This window comes from Plectropomus leopardus, chromosome 4 (genome assembly GCF_008729295.1).
Source record: "Plectropomus leopardus isolate mb chromosome 4, YSFRI_Pleo_2.0, whole genome shotgun sequence".
Classification (NCBI taxonomy): domain Eukaryota; kingdom Metazoa; phylum Chordata; class Actinopteri; order Perciformes; family Serranidae; genus Plectropomus; species Plectropomus leopardus.
This window is the reverse complement of record NC_056466.1, coordinates 29,005,137-29,027,238: the sequence shown is the minus strand read 5'-3', so window position 1 is coordinate 29,027,238 and position 22,102 is coordinate 29,005,137. Positions and strand designations below refer to the sequence as shown.

At 39.8% G+C, this 22,102-nt stretch overlaps 1 protein-coding gene across 3 annotated transcripts in view; it reads left to right on the top strand.

Annotated features, from left to right (window-relative positions):
- The window catches only part of palm3 (paralemmin 3), a 45,187-nt gene that overhangs the window by 8,461 nt on the left and 14,624 nt on the right, over positions 1–22,102 (top strand). For 2 of the 3 annotated variants that reach the window (XM_042485410.1, XM_042485408.1), the window contains exon 2: positions 20,511–20,563. In XM_042485410.1, coding sequence (XP_042341344.1) covers positions 20,519–20,563 — 45 coding nt within the window. In that variant the 5' untranslated portion in view covers positions 20,511–20,518. Of the gene's footprint in view, positions 1–18,315; positions 18,374–20,510; positions 20,564–22,102 lie in introns of all 3 variants that reach the window. The other variant, XM_042485409.1, reaches the window with a different exon arrangement.

The window sequence follows — 22,102 nt, the reverse complement described above, 5'->3', positions numbered from 1 at the left end:
GGTCATTGTGTCAACATTTGTAATTTTCAAGCTGCACGCTTACAGCAGGGTTATTGTTTTTTGACTACTGCTTAGTTTTTGTATGCAATTGGAATGATCTTTGTTATCCTTTTATCCAACTGTCGTTATTTAACATTAGTTCTTCATGGTTCTCTCCTGCAACTTGATTGGATGCTGTGGGATTGCTTCAAGCAATGTGGATCTGGGGAATTAAGTGTCAACTTGCTGGGAATGAATACAGTAAATGTTGATTAAGGACATGAAGGGGGATTAATTGATTTGTGGCACACTTTTTAATTATCATAGTTTTTCATCTTTGGGCTTGGTGGAAGGTATTTTCAAGTCAAAAGGGTCAAGTCCAAGTGAAGTCACCAGTCATTGATAAAGTCCAGTTGCAAGTCTTTTTTTGATTTTTTTAAGTCAACTCGAAAGTCATCAAATTTGTGACTCAAGTATGACTTCAAGTATGACTCGAGTCCAGCTCATGTGACTCGAGTCCAGACCTCTGTGCAGTATTATATCCAAATTCCAGTGTGCATGCTCTATCTGTACACCAAGCATACAGCTGGATGGAGACTTCTAGCAAGCCCTACATCAGCTTATCAGTTTTTAAGTCAGCTTCATTCTGTATGTGATTAGCAAAATGCTGTTTGTCCTTTTTCAGTATAACCAGTGGTGGACAACACACATTATTTGCCTGCCCAGGTCAGGAGAGTTTCCTAGATGAGTTTATGAGCCTGTGTTGACTAAAACCTGAAGAACACATTATGTAAAAGAGGAGGCATTCTTCTGCACCAGCCTGTTGACCCTGGTTCAGCCGTGGTGGTCGTGTGAAGTATTGTTGACAGAGATGTTAATGAAATCCCACAGTGTTAGTCCTGGGAACCATCCAACACCTTTAACCCTGGTATTAATGGCTTTAGAACCAGACATTGGTGTAAAAATAATTTAGTTAAAGAATTTTGGATATTTGAACCACTTCATTTTACGTCCCTGACACTCTGCCAATGTTCAGGACTGCATGGAAGATCAGATATATGTTGTCCATCTAATAAAGTTACTAGTTACTGTTTATCCAAGTGTTCCTGCTGTTCTTGCACGTTACAAGAGGGGGATGTATTACAAAAAAGTTTTGCTCTGTACTTTGTAAATAATTTGTGAAAGGCTTGCATTATTGTCAGGTTTTTAAGAACCTTTATTGATAATGTAAGTGCTGTTGGTTAATGTTAAGTTGAAGAACTGAACATTAAGATTTGAAATCAACAGAAAACACTTAAAAATAAGGCTTAAACTTCAAAAGTTATATTAAAGCAGCTACAAAGAGTTTCTTACTGGTTATAAAACATTGTCAATATAATTCTGATGCCTCTACATAACCTAAGCAAACAAGGGAATCAGCGAGAAGATTGGCAATTTCTGTATAGTTAGTCTTAATGTCTGTTGCCAGGTCCAATTCCCTGCAAAATCAGACAAAACTATTTACAGCACGCAGACTGAAAGAGCCTATGTTCACAATTTCACAGGCATAGTTGGGCAGTGAGTACTATGTTAGCCAGTTAAAAGGAAGCTGGATATTTTTCTCTTGAAAATTTTATTTGGCTGTGGCTCAGGAGATAGAGCAGATTGTCCACCAATTGGAACATTGGTGGTTCAATCCCTGGCTCCTCCAGTCTACCTGTCGAAGTATCGTCAGGCAAAATACTGATTACCAGATTGCACCTAATGGCTGTGCCACTGGTGTGTGAGTGTGCGTGATAGTTTAAATTGAGTAGTAGGTGGCACCTTGTGTGATAGCCTCGGCCACCAGTGTATGAATGTATGTGTGGGGTGAAAAAAACATAATAACTTTATATAGACATGTGGTGTAAAAGCGCTTGAGTAGCCGGAAGACTAAAAGGTGCTACTCAAGTGCCAAGTGTCAATTATTTTTGAAATTATATTTACGAAATGAAATTATATTCTGTCAAGAAAATAAGAGCGTTTTTAACCAAACAACAAAAAGAAGCCTTAAAGCCACACAAGACAAGGCTGAAAACACAAGTCAACTTTAGTTGGTCATTCAGCAGATCAAGATAATTGTGAGATTTAAATGGATTTTAATTGGATCCTGAATTTGCCCTCTTCCTCCGTGGTTTTACATCAGCATATGAATTTACGTTGGTAAACTTATGAATCTTTCAAAAATAGATGCATAACCTTGTTGCTATGCATCTTGCATACCTTTTTGTTTTAACTGTTACAAATAAGTTGTGTCTTTCTTTAACATCAAGATCTTTACGGCATGAGGTGATTGTTTTGATAAATGCACTATGTGTGTTTATGTCCGCAGGGGCTGCCATCACCAAAACACATTATTAGTACTTGCTTAAAGGAGAGAATAAGAGGCAGAGCAGTGGATAATTGAGAGAGAAATGAAGGATAGCCAAGAGAAACTTAATAATGATGAAGTAAATCCAGTTGTGTACCAAGTGTCTCAATGAAAACTCTGTGAATATAAAGAGATCATCAGGTCTCTTCAAATCAAATAAAACTCCATGTTAAATCGAGAAGAGATATCATTTAACTGAGTTTCATGCAAGATATTAAACGGAAAGAGGAGCAGTTGTGATTTTTTTGCCACATCTTTGATCTCGGTAGGTGAAATATGTTATTGGAATGCAATATAAAACAGGAGTTTTCTTGGTTTGTCATAAGGAGTCGATATCTGAGATTGAACTAGTTTTACTATGATGCTGAAATAAGCAGAATTGGTACCAATTTTTATTGTTGTGACTGGGAATGTTAAAGTTTAGCTGTGTTCTGTACTTTTATTACGATGCTGCAATAAGTGTATTTGAAAGCTATTTCTAAAGACGTATTTTGCTTTGTTTCCTTTAGTATTAAATTGAAAAAATAAATGCTGCACTAAGTGGAATTGTGATAAGAGCCATATAAAATATTTCTAGTGTTCTAGAAATAGTGTGTTTAAAACAGGAACTGTTTGGATGCAGACATTTTTTTGTGTTGCATTGCAAAGCTAATAAATCAAGCAAATATACTGGATTGATTTTAATAACTTTAAAGTACTTGAAGTGTGCATTGTGCAGCTGTATCATCCGGGTAAATACTGGATCAGGACTCTATATCGGTAGATACTTCATACCAAATGACTCGGATCAGGGGGCAAAAAATCTTCATCTGGACATGCCTAAAATAAACATTTCCTACAATGTGTCATCAATAATTTTGATGTGAATTCTTTCATTTGCCTTCACAAGTATAATCTCAGAGATGGTGAACAGTTGCAAGTTGAAAGACAAGTGAATTGTCTCTATAATTTTTTTAAAGGATAGGCTAGAATTCATTTTGTTTGTCTGCAGTAATGATTACGAAAGAGGAAAGTTAAACATTACTTTGCCCGACTAAACATTTACAAGGTGACTAGGCACCCTCGCGTTAGAGATTTACACAGACTCTATGACTCGACATTGCGAGGTCTTATCCGCTGGTCGTGAATGACCTACAGATGTATTTGTAATGTTGAACTGTGTTGTCCTGATGTGGTTTAATTGTGATTTAGGCTGCACTGTGTTTTGGGAGATAATATGTGTGTAATCATGACTGAGCTACGAGGCCCCGAGGCACACAGGCCTTCAGGCTTTTGACTCCATGACAATAGCGAAAATGAACCGAGACCGGATTACACCAGTCCTGCATTCCTCTCCAAACCTGTTCGACACACACACTAATCCCGCGCACACAGACAGACAAATCACTGAAGCAAGCAAATACATGTCTTCCACACACTTTCTGCCAGTGCAAAGAGAAAACTTACCAGCTGCATGTGCATACATGAGGAATCAAAAAATTCATTAGTAGAAAATCCTAGAATCATTTTAATAAAAACAGGGCAAGTCACTGAAAAGTATCACAATGAGTTTCCCTGTGGTTTACGGGCACTGCTATGGCACAGTTGTGCGCCTCCTGAGCCAATCTGCAAAAACAGTATTATCATATAAGGAATTTTTAATTGATTGGCCTTCAAGCCAGATCCAGTTAGCATCCTTTGTTTATTGTAATCCGTAGCACTGTGGGAACGCCACCCGTCAAAACCTGCCTTCCATGAACAGCTTTGAACGTCTTTCTACTGCACAGCTTGGTGAGTGATTAAACCACAGAGCAGCATAAACGAGTAACGTACAGCCTGCAGTTTTTATTTCAATGAAGCCCCTCACTGACAGAGTGCGTCACTGAGCAGAGGAGGCATAGACACTGTGGGTTTAAAAAAGAAAAGTTGCCTTGCTTTTATTTCAGTGACATTTTGAAGGTGCACTTTGCCTCTGCCATTTGTCCAAATCTTGTTGAATCCTTCAGATCACTTCGGCACAATTATTTTCTTTTTGCTCCTAATGAATGATTAAGCTCCAAAAGTATAAAATCAACTTGTGGCGGCAGATGTTTTGATTGTGGCTGGCCGCCACCAATAAATGGATGGTTGGGAAACCCTATGTTGGAATAACTGATGAAGCAAGCTGACTTTACAGCACCACGAAAACAACATAGTACACAATATTCATGCAGATGTCCTGTTCATATCTCTTGGTTCTCCAATTTTTTGTTTTGTTTTGGAGAAAGGGCATTGACAAGGTTGCTGCTAACTGCTTGTTCACCATTGCTGTTAAAGTTTCATACAGTGAATCTTGTGAAACATCTTTGCATGTGTCTGCATGTGAGATACCATCAGAATGTAGACTGGCACACATTGTAAGGTGTCTCAGTTTGAACTTGACGTGAGTCTTTGAGCTGGGTTTTGGTGGCGATGCAGGCAGAATGTTGATGTTGTCACAGCATCAAGTGTCTCGTCAGGACTTGTCAGAACAGGTGTCTCAAACTTAACACAGCTTCCTCTAGTTCATGCTCTCTCAGTCGTTTCAACCCCTGGTTCCTGGCAGGATTTAACATTTGTATGATGTTTCTGTCTCTTCTTTGTGTCTTTCATTTTCTCCTTACATTTTGTCCCTGCTATTCAAGACTTGTCACCTCTAAGGCAGTTGAAGCAGGTTATGAGGACTCTTGCACTGGATTTTGTTTGAATAGAGGCTATGAAAAGGTCCACAGTGTCGACCTTATACTTCCTTTTTTGTTTGTTCTTTTTCCATCTCCTTCAATTTCATGACGCCGTCGCACAGAGGCGTGACTTACTTCAGACTGCGTGAGATTCCCTAAAATTATAGGTACATTTACACTGATTGAAACATTATATATACAGCATATGTCATGAGTGACACTGGCACCATTTATCAGACACAAATATTATAAAAAGGCTGTAATGACTTTCAGTTAGTGGCACAGGGCAAACTCAGTTAAAATGTCTGTGTTTTCCATGACGTTTCAGCTAGCCTCTAATCTTCACTCCTTTGCAAAACTTTAAACAAACACATGCACACGCGTGCACGCGCGCGCACACACACACACACACACACATACTGCATTCCACCTCAGGGTTAAAAAACAGTGTTTTTCCTCTTATCTTGAACACTAATTCGTACCTCAACTGTCAGTGCATTGTGTTTGAGGAGATAAAGCTGTAGATAGAAGAGTTTGTGAATGCCAAAACATTGAAACCACAGTGATTCAATCGTCTTGCAGTGTTAAGGGTGACAGTTGATAACCAATTGTCTCCCACTTTGAAGTCTTGACAGAGCACAATATATGTTCATGTAGAGCTTGGCTGTAAATCAACACTATACCAATGCTGTCATGTTGGTATGTTCATTACAGACTTTTCTGTGTGCTTGTAAGGGCTTTTTCCCCAGGTCTGCCCATTACATTATACATATTAGCTATAAAAGATGATGATACTAATTCCCCTAAAGTTACATATACCAATACATTGCTTCAGTCGATACCCATAATGTGAGTGGAGTCGTGTGAAGTATACTTTGGTCGTTTTGATGGCATGTCTGCATGCCTTCACCACAACACAGACTGTATGGCTTGTAGTTGCTGCTGGGGGAGTGTGAGCTCCGCGCTGAGGGCAGTTGTGTGAGTCTGCCTGTTGCCACATTCAAAATAACAGGGCTAACTGTTGCATTACTCAGCTAATGTTAACTTACGGTTCTTTACAGGTTTAACAACAGAGTCAAGCTGTTCCTGTGTTGGTGTGAGTTTGTTGCAACAGTTTTCTAGTTCAGCGTTTAACGTTAGCACTGCTGTGGTCTGAGCTTGTGCTAACTGGGCAGATGTAGAACTGAGTTTTTGCTGCAGGAGAGCAGCTTTAGAGTTGACAGCAACAGGAAGTTTGTCCGTCCTGGACGGAGTCGGGGCGGTTTGGGATCAGACCCCCTGCACTAAAAGAATTGACCTTCTATCCAGCAGACATTTTGACATGTCATAGCAGGAAATGAACTGAACATTAATGATAGATGCTTTTCACGGGTGTGAGGCACTGGTATTATCCATGCTGGATCACTGGAATATCTTCAATATCTGTCAGTTTCACCTGTGCTTTTCCTAGTATGACAAGTCTAGGTTTCTGCTGGGGTTTGACTGGAGATGCTCTGATACAACTTGCTACCGGGTTATTTTGGTCAGTACCTTAAAAGTATCAGGTACCAATACAAAGTATTTGTAAAATGCAAGCCAGTAAACTGGTTGATAACAAAATGTCACATCAAATCATATAATCACATGTATTTACAATTGAGTATGTAATTCAATAAAAAGTTCCTCACATCTGATGTTGGAAGTGGTTTAATGAAAGCAACTCGGGATAAATCAAGTTAATGTGCTGTTCAAACTAAACATATTTAGAAAAACATAAGCGCAATCATAATGTGTAAACACAGTAAGTATTTGTACATCCAGTCTTATCCCCTATCAGCTCTTCAAACTGATTGCGTACAAACCTCTTCACAGGAGTAGAGTGACTTCACTGATCACAGAGCTGTTGTAATTTAACTGATTGACACTTACAAAACTGAACCATTCTAGGAAATGCATACACTTGGACCAATGCAACAATGTGACTTCTTCAGTCGGATTAAATAGATAATCCTGCATGTTAATCACACTCAGTGAGCCAAGATGACTCATCCGAGCTGCATAGCACATTATTCTTCAGCTCCACCATGCATATGTATGTTTCGGTTGACCGTGTTAATCTCTGCCGCCCCTCTGCTGATTTGATGGGTGGATGACAAGGTTTTTACGAAGGCTTCACCATGCTGTCACTTTTGATCTGCTGCTCAGCTTAATGGCTGCAGAACTGATTTTCTCACCAAAACCCTTCCAGACTTAATATTTTAAATGTGTGCAGCAGATGGTGATTTTGACATGGCTAGTGCTCAGAAGCCTGCCCATATTGGGAACCATTCAGAGGGCAATATCAAGCAGTATGCAGCCATAAACCATATTTAGCTGTATGTCCATCATCTGTTTTGTCGATGAGATAATGGTTGACGGTGTGGAACACGTCAGTGGTCACAGTAAGACAAATCTGAGGGAAAAGGGTAACCTCAAGTGAATAACTATAGAGTACCCTGCAGGATAATAGTTGCACTATCCGGGACTATCCGAGGAAACGAACTCTGGTCCATTTAAAGTGGACAAAACAGCTTGTGTGAATGCAACGTTACTCAAACTTGACTTCATAGATCATGTATTATTTCTCACTGATACCCTACCCAAGCAGTCCCACGCAATGTTTTTATGAAGGGAACGATGCAGGGTGACACTGCGAACTGCCTGATGAATGAGATACCTGTCAGTCCATGTAACATGGTTTTTACACCTCCTAATTTGTTTGTTGTACACTCTGTCAGTCAAGTCAGGTCAATTCTTATTTGTATGTTCCACTATTACAAACAACATATTTGGGGAAAAAAACACCTTCAAAGAGGATAAAATGGAAGAAACCTCCAGAACATCAACTTAGGAGGGTTCTGGACGGACAGATCTGCAATAGATGTCAAAGAGTTATCATGTTACATAATGGTGATATAAATATTGAGACCAAAATAATCAACATAATGATTTTTACCCTAACCTAGCAGCCCAAACATAGAATATAACCATGTGTGAAGAAATGGATCTAGAATGTTCCAGGTTTCACCAAACAGCTAAAACCTGAGCCACACAAACTCCTCTCCACTATGGAATTGTGCTTCCCCTTAGAGATTTAAATCATCACAATGACACCCATCAGTCTACAGTTATTTATTTATTTTTTGTTATTTGTTTGTCATGTTTTGTTATGTTTTTGTTAGTCAGTGTGCTGTGAAGTGAACTTCTGGGGATGTTTTGGTCCCCAGGTTTTGCTGCGGAGTGTGTGCTCATGACTTTTACGCTACTCTTTGGTACCAGAAGCTCTGTACATGCAGGTAACAGCACAGAGGGAGAGAAAGACTGCACCATAAGGTTAAGTAGTGAATTTACAGCTTGCAGCAGGTTGATACGATACAGTTTCTGGTTTATGTTGAATATCTAGTGTCGGAACATCTAGCGTGGCACATTTGCAATCTGTCGTTAATGCCGTTTACTGCATTTCATTTCAACGCCACTGTCACACTAAATATCCCGCTGAGCCCATTCAAACTTAAAAACTTTATATGGAAAAAATGAGATCTTGAACAGCCAATTGAACTGCCAAATCTGTTTTTACTGACATAATTCTGAGTTGGGTACAGCCCTAGGCCAACTATAAACCTGTGAAGAGGACAGGCTACACAAACTCACAAGAAGCAAAACAATGTGAACACACAATAGACTAGAGCTAAAAAGAAAAAACAGACTTAACTGCAGGTGTGAAAGCAACCCAAGAGCCCTTGTGACCCCGACAGTTAAACTTAGAAACATCCATGTTGCATTACGTTCTCGATCAGTCCAAGCAGAGATGAGATGGTGTGCTGCGGGTGTGTTTTGTGTATATAAGTGTTCTTTTACACACTAGGATACTGTAGGCAGAGCCAGGCTAAGACCAGCCCACCTCTTGCTGAACAGAGACTCTATTGTGGTGTGTGGGGGGGGGGGGGTTGTACCTGACAGAACCCCACTGATCCCCCCCCTCAATCCTTTTTATGGCTGTATAACGCAGAGACAAAATGAGAGCAAAGGAATTTGCTCCTTTGAGATGGTATTGTTTCATCATTGTCTCCTCTCTCATCACGATTTAGGCAAATTGTCAGCGCATTAAACCTGCTTTAGTCTAACCGCTGAACGCTGCGACCTGTTGGAAGATTTCTTTTGATATTCCCCCGCAAGCGATGCCTTTGATGCTCTTGAGCGCATGTGTCCCGTTAGGATCATTTGTGTAAGCTTACTGTACGTACTGTATCTGCACAGTTACCCCTCTGGTAAATATGGGATCTGTAGGTTAATGACGTCTTTTGAATCTTTGAAGTGCACGCATTCAAGTGCGAATTATTTGAACCTCTGTGTTACTTCAAACCGAAGTAGGACTGTCATGCGTGTGAAGTGCAGCGGTGATAAATGACATAGAGTAAATCTATGATGCATGTTGTTGACTTTGATAATCCCCAACACGCTCCAAAGTCTACTACACTGTTAGCTCTGTGACCTAGGAGGTGCACACATACCTCACATTAACCTTCCAACCTTCACATATGCAAACACACGCACGCATGTACACGCACACACACACACAGCAACGGAGCACAGTGTTTTCATTCCCCTGACCTGGACTGTCAATCAGAGGAGCTTGGCTGTGTGCTGTTACAGCAGAACCATCCAAGCTCCACAAATTCCACCCATGCCACCGACCCACGCACATAAATACGCACGCACGCGCGCGCACACACACACACACACACACACACACACACACACACACACACAGTATACATACACACACTCCCACTGTGTGTCAGATTTATTTCCATCTAGATAAGCAGGATATCCATCTCCAATAATGCAATTTCTGCTGCAGTCTGTAAAGCAACTGAAAATCAATAGCTGATGAAAAAGCACTTTACAACAATCCGCTCAGTCCGTCCCTCAAGCTGCAGAGTTACTGCGTCTTTGACTGCCCCGTCTCTGATTGAAGTTCTATCTAGGAATTTGTTTTACAGTCTGCTGGCTGGCTGTTTAAGTTAGGCTCTTCCTGAGCGATGGCCGGTGACAACAGCAGAGGATGCTCAAGTTCAGAGATCAGGGTCGTTGCGATTGCATGTTCTATCTCTAATCGTCTGGAGGACAGCGATGTTTGTACTCTTCCTGTTCCCAAACACATGGGTGGAAGGATATTTTCAACTTACAGTGACCTTGGAATAGCTTCTCTTTGTCTCACAGGCTTGAAACTGTCCTTCAATCAGTTCAGTCTCAGTTTAAGTAGCATTGCATTTTTTTAACCTTCTACTTCTCTGCTCCCAACTCAGCTCTTTTCAGTTCTGCAGTTTACACTCTATACTTAAATGCTGTACTTTAATCCCAAAGAGTGAAAAGAGTTTAAAAAAATACAGTACTGTTAAATAGAAGCTGGATAATAGGACGTGCAGAAGCAGCGCTCTAAATGAGCCTCTAGCAGATGAACAGCACTTCAAAGCAAAGATGATTCCAGCGTGGCATCCCTAATACTGGTATTAGAAATTAATAAAACTATTAATGTTAGAACTCAGATACGCTTACAGCGCTGTATGTGATTGAGGTCACATAATCTAACACTCCAACCTTACCTCTGCCTCCCACACTCCTCTCTCTCTCACTCTCTCCTCTGTCTTCACTATAATCATCCCTCACCTCCATCCCCTCATCTCTTCATGAAATGGAGCAGAAACCTCAAAGTGCAGAGAAGCAGGGTGGCCAGGGGTCCAACAGCGGCGTGATTCCATCATCACACATGAACAAAATGTCACTGGGTGGCCTTTTAATGACTCCCTCAGCCCCCTCCCCCAACCCCTATAAACCTGATGCTATTTTAGCAAATCAGTGTACGCTGTTTGTTCAGTGGCCAGTATTTGCAGAACAAACCAATTCAGATGACTGTTGCTCTTTGACCTTTCTAAATACCTTTCTGACATTAAGTGCATCTGCATCATAGGTAATAGTGAAGTCAATATTTGTGGGTTTTGGACTCAGTCAATTGAGCAATGTGATCTCCTTGTGTTGATGGGAATTAAAACAGGCATTTTCAATATTTTCTGACCTTTTATAGACAGAACAATAAAATGATTAATCAAGGAAATAATCTGCAGATTAATCTTGCAGTAATGATTTAATGACTGCTCTGCTAAAGTCACTCATCCATCAGAGTTTCGTCAAAATCAAACAATGCTGGGACTGAAAGATGCCCTGTGCCGCAGTCTCGTGAGCTAAAGTTCACAGCTTTCATGCTCCACTGCAGCCCGTGACCGACCCTGTGAAGTCAAAGTCAACAACCCTGCACTCTTAACCTTTCTGTTAACGTGTGCACCCACACTTGTGCAGGGTTTTTCCCATAGACTATAAAACTTATGGACGTAGCTACCATGGCATCACCCATTCGTTTGTGGACTCTTTTGAGGCCTTGTGTTTGGCTGTTAGGCAGTTGCCGTTTTGGTTTTGTTTGAGCCACAAGTGGCCATATTTTAGCGAGAGGGTGGAGCTGTGGAGGAGCAAGGGATAGATCTGACTGGGATGCCGAAGACACAATAGGCAGAAAGCCTAAAGCGCCTCACCCTTAATTATGCGTGACTTTAATCCCTAATAAAGAAAAAGTGGGTCAGTTATATAAAAATTCACCCTCTGCAAAGTTGTCATGAATGTTAAAATTAGCTAAAGACAAAAACTGTTTACTGTACCAGGCTGTAAACATGTTTATTTCTGCTGAAAAGTTGAGCATTTTAACATGGGGTCTAAGGCGATTGGCTAGCTTGCTTCCTCAAATGGCAATTTTACAGTAACTGCAGTTTTTAATACTTTCACATTGGCTTCATTTTTCAGCTCCATAGATAACTACTTGCATTTTTACTGCATAGACATTCAAGAGACAGCTGCCTCTATCAAATTTCATCCCAACTCCAGCTCTTGACAAAAGTCTTATGGGTGTCATAACGAGATTTTTTTTGTGTGTTGCACTTGGTAGATTTTTGTCATTTGTAACTGCTTTTGCAGCATTACACTGATGTGGTGGCACTATGGTGATCAGCACAGTGCACTGGGAAAGACACTTGCCAAAACTGCAAGAGGAAGACAACAACTGTCTCTTTCTGACCGAAGTAAAGCGGGGACCAGCTCAGTGCTCCACAGTGTTTCCACTGGTAGCATCTTTGCCACCACAACCAAAAATCTCAAAAGAAAACTACATTATTTTTTCTGCTGTTTGATGATAGCTTTGTATCGCCAGTTGGGAGTTTATAAATGCTGTTGCAAATGGCAGTCAATTGAAGCCAATTTAATATAGTGGCCAAAAGTGGAATTACGCCATTTGGGTCTCTCACATGATGCCATGGTGTCCAAAAAGACTTGGTCCTGTAGACTTACGTTGTGATAGAGACATTTGAAAATCTTTTTGTGTTTTTTTGAGTGTCACAACCCTGACAGTATTAGGATTTGATCCATTTGGTCTGGTAACAGGGCGCTAAATAAGTTAGTGCATTAGTTCATTACAGTACATGCGAACATGACTGCCACATATACTGATAAAAGCTACTAACTTGAAATAGAAAGTTCAAAATAAGATATATAAAAGGTATGGGCTGTCTGATGAAAGTGTCTTGTAAAAGACTGTGAGAGGGTATTATTTAAAATATAATTATTTTTTAATGGTTCAAAAACAGGAGCAGATCTGCATTTGTGTAAATGCATAAATAATAAAATAAAATTGTTTTAAAAGATATTCAGGAAATCAGCAGTCTCAAATATCTCTTGACTATGTCATGTCACATGCTACTTCAGTAGACAAACACAGACAATTGGAGATGAACATTTAACATCCAGGAATTCACATAATAGACACAAGTGACTACGCATGTAACGATTTGGACACAATATATAAACAATTGTAATTTTTTTTTAAATCGCATTTTTATTAGATCTCCTAAAATATTTTGCTCTTAAAACAGTGTTTCCTTGAGCCAGTTGAAGGCATGGTATGCATGCACGTGTGTGCACATGATCAGGATGGTACAGCTTCAGCCTTTTAGGCAGGAAAATAATGTAGTTAGAGTGGAGTATTGTATTTGAGTAAGCTAGTTCCCGATTTCATAGTGTCTCACCACATCACATGGGATTTAAATTCCTGAAATATGTGCTTTTCATAAATAACGTATCCACATTGCATCTGGTGTAGCTCCTGTGTGCCAACCTCTGGTCTTATATTCTACACGATGGTTTATACAGAGCAACAGCAGCCATTGGTGGTTGTAAGTGCTACCTATCAGCTCATACTGATTGGACTAATTGCCTCTCCCACAGTCTTTTCATCTTCTTTTTAAACCTTTAGAAACTGAAATGCCAATGTTGTGGTTCTTGTGATATTTTGCTCAGTTTGAAAATAATGAGGGCTTTTCTTTAAATGCACTGTGATTTGGATGCAGCTGAAAATAGTTCTGTGGAGAAGGTTTGTTGATTTTTTGATTTCAAAAAAAAAATCCCTGCGGCCTCTTGTAGGAGTATTATTACTTAAGGTTTTCGTTCTTATGTACAGCCAGTTGTGCATTGCCTGTCTGTGTATTTTCGAATTGAAGAGCAGTGAGCCGTGATACTAAATGATTCTTATCGTTTTTCATTCCAGACACCCGACTGTTCTTCCATCTGTTCCCACAGAGCTAATGTCACTACACCAGCACTCGGCTTACAGGCTTCATGGCACCCCACTAGGCAAATATACATTGTTATTTAAACATGCACACATACACTGAGGGCAAATATACATTCTGCTCCGTGGCAGGAGGAATGTTTCATGCTGACAGTTTGCAGGAAGACTGAATGACTGACAAGCAGCTGCACTTAGAGAAAGTTTCGGGACCTCTCTATATGCACACGGTTAAGCTCTCGTAATTTAATATAGGGCTGCAATATATGATTGTTTACAGGTAAGTCAGGTTATTTTTCTTTAACCAACGTGGGACTGAGACAGTTATTCGATTAATTGGTCAGTGACAGAAAATTGATCGGCAACTGTTCTGTTTTTATGCAGATTGTTAAACAAAAAGGCAAACGACTCTGTAGTTCCAGCTATTTAAAGGGATATTCCACCAATTTTATGCATCAGGTCCTGTTTACATGTGTTAGGAAGTCATACTGCATATGTTAAAAAATGTTGTTGAGTCTTTTGTATCTGCTGAGGGACCTGCACAAAATCTGAATTTCCTAAAGTGATGTCACATTTATGGTTGCTTGGACTCTTTTAAATTTGCCGCACCCTCCACTTGGAATAACTTACAGAAGGACTTAAAACTGTCTGAGCTGATCACTATGGGGGAATTTAAGTCACTTTTAAAAGGTCGAGAAAATAGCACTATTGGTCAGTGTGACTGCTACTCCAATGATAACTGAAATTTGATGATTGCACTTTTCGCATTTCAACTGGAGATTGTGCTCGCTCTTTATATTGTGTGATAATTGTGTTTGTTTGATAGTAGTATTTGTCTGTCTGTATTTATTGTTGAAACCTTATTTAAATCTCAATGAGTCTTTCACCTGGTTATATATATATATAGAGAGAGAGAGAGAGAAAGAGATAGATAGATGTTGTAACATTAGAATTTTTTAAAAGTTTGTTTGCAGTTTAAGCAAGTATTGCATATGAAAATTACTTAAAATGTCAATCCCTAGTAGAAAGAATTAAAATTGAGAGACTTACTAACCGGCTCCTCATCTCTGCTTGAGGCTAGCACCTCAAGGCTACATCAGCTGCTACTTAAACACCCAAAGCACAGAACAAACTGTCAGCAGTAGATTTTTGCATTGTGGCTAATGTAGGTGCCGTATTTTGACAAGGAAGAAGAATGTATTCAATAAAGAAAACTAATACCTCTGGTTCTGCTGCAGGGACTCTTGAATAGGGCTGCAGCTTACAATCGTATTCATTTTCTATTAATCTGCCTTTTCCCAATGAATCGGTTGTTTTGTCAATAAAATGTCAGAAAAATCTCGAAAAAATGCTCTGTGTAATTTCCCAGACCCAAAGGTGATGTCTTCAAATGGTATGTTTTATCCAACTAATAGTCCAAAATTCCAAAGCTGTTCAGTTTATCGTGTAAAATTCTCACATTAAAGAAGCATGAAATCAACAAATGTTTGGCTTTGGGCCTTAAAAAATTATTAAAACAATTATTATTAATTAATATTATCGAAACAATTATTCGATGATCGAAGTAGCTGCTGATTAATTTCCTTTGTATCAACAAATCTTTTCAGCTCTACTCCTGGGTACAACAGAGGCCTCATTAATGTTATCAGTAACACCTGACAAGTGAAAAATGTCGTGGTGAAAAAGGACTGTTGACTGAATACATGATCTTTGCAGCACTAATAAAATGTTCTTTTTCTCTTCCCTCTGGACTGTCATTCCTCCTGCCTCTGCTCATCCTGTCTTTGGCCGTGGCACCTTCAGTTCATTGTGTGAGTGGTGTATAGGAGGCGAGAGAGCGAGACTGGGAGATGTAAAATGGGAGATACTCAGTGTGGGAGGCCATACCACTGAGGTCACGCAGCCTACAACTTGCTGAACTGGCACATGCTTTTGTGAAGGACACAAATTATTGCCTTGAGAACCAAAAACCTGTCAGTTTTAATGGAACTGAGGCTTGTTTTAGTCATCTGGGTTGGCTTTTGGAAGGTGTCACAGGTGTCTGTAATTTAACACTGTAGCAGCCGAGCTGTGTTCATGGCCATGTGCCATATTGGTGTTTAAACTGCTGCTGTTTGGTTCTCAGATGTATTAGATATATTGTGCATTAACGGAGGGTGCAGTCAATAAGTCCCATATCACATTTGTGGGTTGCTGTGCTTTCTGAATACCACAAGAGGGTTGTGGGAGATGTGTGAAATTTCACAGTTAAGGTGCAAGGATCCATGGTCAAAGTAAAGATTTCACATTAATAACACTTCTGATTGGTTTTATAATGTGGACACTGCCTAAAAAAGAACAAATATGAATTACAGCAAATGCTGAATGACTTTAAAGGGATGCCTAGCCGATTTTCAGCCAGGTCTGTGTCACAGCGACATGGGGAGTGTGCACAAATGAACAGTGTTAAGGGGTGTCCCTGGCTGCCCGTGGAGCTCCCTAAAAAATGGCGTATTTTGCATCATCCACAAAATGACGTGATTTGTTTCATCCGGTGGATTTTGCTCACAGCATGAGCAGAGTTCCCTGCACTGACGACATGGGGGGCTCCATAACAATATTCATCTGCACACACTCCCAACTCCGTGGTGATACAGACCTCATTGAAAACCAGAAAAGTATATCTTTAAGTACAGTGAAAATTTGTTAAAGTGGTAACAGTTACAGTGATCAAACACTTATATGGATCAAAAAGCTGGGGACAGAATCTCTCCTATACAAGTGCTGTTTAAATAATTCACTTAAAGTTATCAAGTAGTCCTCCTGCATTGTTAAATTTGGTTCTTTTAATACTAGGGTTACACAATAATGTTGGCACATCATCTGTAATGGCAGATATTGGCTTTATAATGACACTTCGGAATCAGCCACATGCTGATTTCCACCAATGTCTTCATGTCTTATGTCTTCAACTGTCTCCATCACAATAAGAGTATGCATATTGTGATGTTAGTTCCATTACAGAGGAGACTTGAAAGTCACTCAAATTTGGTAGGGAAAAAAAGTAGATATAATGATATTGGTATCGGTTACCAGCCAAATTATTTACTATATATTGGCATATCGGAAATCGGCAAAAATCCAATATCATGCATCCCCTTTTCATACATGACAGTATTGTAAAAACGTAATATTTCTTTTTTTTTTTTTTTACTTTACTACATTAGGTGGACTTGCAAAGCAACATCATCATGTAGAAACCTACCTCAGGTCACGTGGGGGAAACGTTATTAGAAGGGCTTGGGAAAATAGAATTTTTAAGGAAAACAACCATAATTTGGATGTATTGTTTTGAATATAGAAAGAAGACTACAAGGGGACAGCACGAATAATTGTAAAAAACTCAAAGAAATAATAATAATAATGACCTGCCCCTAAATGAAACTATCCAAGATTGAAAAATTAGTTCTTCTTCCATTATGAACAATCCTGTTTAAAAAATCTATCTATAGAAAAATGTCCTATTATACACCACATTACTTATGGGTTGCAGACTAAGACCTGTCTTTCCCAAGGAACAATGGGAAGACCCAGTGATGCTGGGGTGTGCAATGCAAACAAATGAGGAATCATGATGGACCCCCACAAACCCTCCCAAAAAATCCCTGCAAATCCGCATGAATCCGAAGGCGCCTCACGTAAGGGTGAGACTTTGCATAAGCACTGAACTATAATGATATTGGTATCGGTTACCAGCCAAATTATTTACTATATATTGGCATATCGGAAATCGGCAAAAATCCAATATCATGCATCCCCTTTTCATACATGACAGTATTGTAAAAACTTAATATTTCTTTTTTTTTTTTTTTTACTTTACTCACTTGATACTTACCCTGCAGAAACCTGTCTTTCAGCTGACTACCTGATGCTGGTGTTGCATGCACAATAAAATCATGATGGGAAAAAGAAAGTCATGAAGAGGCGCATTAGGTGGACTTGCAAAGCAACATCATCATGTAGAAACCTACCTCAGGTCACGTGGGGGAAACGTTATTAGAATGGCTTGGGAAAATAGAATTTTTAAGAAAACAGAAGAATAATTGTAAGAATAATTGTAAAAACTAAAAGAAATAATAATAATAATGACCTGCCCCTAAATGAAACTATCCAAGATTGAAAAATTAGTTTTAGCTGTTAGCAAACTGACCTAATTTTGCTTGATAATGATCAGAGACTCATGGGAGCTTGAGTTGATTTAATCTAAAATGTCTCCATTCTTCCAGTTATGGAACAATCCCTTGTTTTCTATCTTTCCTGTGCAAGATTTGTTTGCGTCACAGATCACCCCATTTTGTGGACATTATGGGATCTGAATCCCAAATCAGTTGCTTTATTAACATCTCCTCAGCCCCCCCCCCCTTCCCGTCTTCTCGTCTTGACTTTCTCTGCCTCTTAACTTTTTGACTTTGTCAGCCTTCCCTTCTCTCCCCTCCTGTATCATGTCTAATTATCGAAGTCAGTGTGTGTCTACGGGGAGCTCCTCAATACCTCCTCATCAAAGCCTCTGTTTGTGTTTGCTTGTTTATCTCTGGCTGCTATTCTAGGCGCTCTCCTGGAGCCCTGATGAGACACAAGCCTCCACTCCCTATGGAGGCTCATACTGTAAGCTGTCACTGCACCTCAAGTCATTCAAAAACACTGCCAAAATGAGATTTTGTCTCTTTCTACCTCTGTTGCTCTTGAAGGGTATCTCTTGTCTCTCAATCACCATCTCTACATTTCATGTATATATATTCTTTCTGCTGATCCTTGATGATCTCTGTCTCGCCACCTCAGGTCTTGTGAGAGCTCCAGTGTAATGAAAGGCATGCTAGAGGTTGTTTCCCCATCAAAAAAATCCCCTACCCTTTTCTTCTTTCATCTTTCTGTTTTCCCCTTCATACGCACTACACCTACATTTTTATATTGTTTTATGTGGGGGCCCTTTCCCCCTGTGACCCCACCACCCATCCCACACCTTGAGGGTGCTGAAAGACTCCTTCAGGTGTTGGTAAGGAGAAGTTTCTCACTATGTTAACTATCACCTCTTAAGGCCCTGAAAGATCCACCATATTGGAGGAGCAACAATAGCATCAGCTCTATGGAATTGCCTTCCGGCGAGAAATGAGAAACCTCATTTGTAGAGTATGTGAGTGTCAGATGGGGGAAGGGGGTTTTTGGGAGAATGTGGATGACGTTTGAACGCTTTATTTGGCAGTTTGCACGTGAGATTCTTTTTCTAGAAGTGTGGGTTTGCAGTTGTAGGTAAGATAAGGTCATCATCTAAGTTTTGTCGTCCTGTCGTTGTCCATAAATTTGTTTGTGAGGTTTTTTGCATCTTGGAAAGCGTTTTGTGTGTGTGCATTGGTAAGCACATATTTTGCGCTTCAAAGCTCTTTGATGGCGATTAATGACAATGGCTGTGACAGTGCGGTATTTGTTACAGAAACAGGCTGCAATTTTGCTCAGATCTCCCTAATATGAGATCTCAGTTGCTGTGATGGCTGTATGTGTTTTTTAGGTGTAGGACAGATCGCTTTTCACACCACAAGGGATTGTCAGTGACTGGTAGATTACCGCTGCCATCACGTATAAAGCTCCAATTTCCAATGACAGTGTTTTCATTATAATTATTCTCATCATGTCTTTTTCTTTACGAAACCCACCCAGTGCTGAATTCCACGTAGGCCAAAAATAAGTGTTGTTTCTCTCCTGAGAAGTTGACTAAAGGCAGATTTAAGACTTGTGATGGCAGGAACTCACTAATGACTGAGTTGCTGAGAGCTGGTTGCTATGTATGACTCTAGTCTATGCTCTCTCATGTGTCTGAGTTTTGGGGAGCACAAATATTGTCCCATTTAGTGTCAGCTGCAGGGGAAAACAAATATTGCCTATGCTCATTTTCTTGGAGATGCCAGAGGCTGTGTCATGACAGAAACGAAATGCTTAATGGATGTGTGAGGGAGACGTTTTGGTGAGGGCTGGAATTGGATGGAAGATTGTGGGTCATGATTCACAATAGCATTCACTGCTGATGATACTTGTCCAATTTTTTTCAAACATTTTTTTTATTTTGTTTTTTTCCTGTCTCTGAGCTTGTTACTACTCTTGACTGCCTCTATGATGTAGCACTGGGGACTACTGCAGAAATGCTGTTTGATTCTCTACTTCACATGCAAAGACCCCCAAATGAACAGAGGAAAATGCTATATATGGGTTTCAAAGGGATATTTTGTTTTTTTGTTGTGGCGTTGTATGAGGTTCTTATCAATAATCAGTGTATTACCAACAATAGTTGTCTGTCGGCACTCCCCCAGTATGGAGAATCAGCAGGAGTGCCAACACGAAAGCTAAGCAATGTACTGCTGTGGACGGAGGCAGCAGCAAAACAGATTTTAGCCACCTGAAAAATGGCCCAAATAAAACAATCTTTTATAATTTTACAAAATATTTAGTATATTTTCAATGCTTTACCTTTCTGTCAGAACGCTCATTTGTTGCTGACCCCTCTAGAGCAGATTAGCTTCTGTGGCCAATTCCAGCCTGCTTCTCCAAACTGGGGATGTGGACACTCACATCTACTGTATGTTAAAAGTACCTCATACAACCTCAATTGCAGAGGATAAAGCTGAAATAATGGCCTGGGTGCATTCTCTCTAGCCAGTGAAAACAGCCATTTCTGGGAATAAATGGATCTGGCTCACTCATATTAGTTTAACCTCTGACCTCTAACCTTCAACCCTGTCCTGTTGTGTCACAGGTGTCAGGATGGATGAGACGGAGAAGTACAAACAGCGACTGGAGGCCATTGCCGTGAGTTCGCACACACGCGCACACACACACACACACACACACATACTTTTATCTGTGTGTAGACTGGGGCTGCAAAAAATATTTTTTATAGAGGTGTCAACTTATGCATTAACCACATCACGAAAGACTGCAGTTTTTGCATTCAGGGAGTTTTTGAGTTAGTTTAAATAGAAGAAGAAGAAAACTGCACTTTAAATGTAACTGTCTTTTTTTTCTTCATTTGTGGCCATTGTGGGTTCAGTGTTCAGTGTGAAGATAGTTTTCTTTCATTTTCCTAATTCAACAAGCAATTTATTACATTTTAGCAGCATACTGAAAGCAGCAGTAAGGCAAAACTGAGTACACTTTAATAACTGTTTATATATCACCAGTGACTTTTTTTTTATTGTGCAACCCTGGCGACTGATGTAGATGTGCAGTAAAGGGCAACCATTGTGAAAGGACATGTTTAGATGTAGTCTGAAAAATTGTTATGACAGTTTTTTTTGGGGGGGGGGGGGGGGGGGGGGGTTACTTTCTTGCTAGCTTATGATTAAAATAATCAAATTCAATGATTCCTTGCATTGAAACCTAAAGAAATGCACAATTCCATTTTTCAGCCAGAAAATATAGTACCAAAGTGGCAGAGTAATGGTTCACCAGTGGCATAATGTTGGCAGGTTGCTCAGCCTTTAACAGTTTTTGGTTTTACTTTTTTTGCCAGCTGCTCAGAATGCAAAAGAAACATGAGCTTTCAATGGAGATTGATTAAAATAAAATTAATTTCATGGAGCATAGGCTTTTGTCTTTTACGCGTCCTTTCTTACATATTTGAACCGCTGATAATGCAGCAGAAAACAGACATAGCAATCTGTTAGAAGTGGACAAGAACTCTATAGCATTCTGTTAAAACTTTTAAGATTATAACCTTTTTTTAATGGCATTGGACGACTACATATTCAACATAGAACCATTTCTACAGGATCTTCTGCACATTGTCTCGGTACAGTCGTTTAAAAAGTGACCTTGCATCACATACATCACACTGTTATAGGCATGTTAAAAAGTGAGGTTTCTACTAGTCTACTTCAGATTCATCTACAGCATATAGAGAAAGAGTGGATAAAGAGACTAAGCTCTCTGAGCTGTCCGTAACTCCTAAATAATTTATTGAGTGTGCAATGTGGTTAGCCAGGGTGTCCCTGGTCCCACGAAAACAACACAGGGTTGCCATGGGGACAGCTGCTCTGAGCATTATGGGATATAGAGTATACCTGATGTCTATGGTGACAGTGTCCTTGTGACAGATGGTTGACCAGGTGTCCCCGTTTTACTCCTTCCCAGTGATGTTTTATTCACTGCCGTCTCTTTCTTTTCTTTGTTTCTCTTCATTAATTTACATCAGCTTGTTTATACGTCTGACTGCAGATCTGAGTTTCTCCATCTTTCTCTTAATTTGAATATAAACTCCTCTCGCTCTCGCTCCCTCTCTGCCTAAACTATCAATATGTCTGCATTCATTCACTTCCTTGCAAATTTCTCTCCCACACCCCTTCTCTT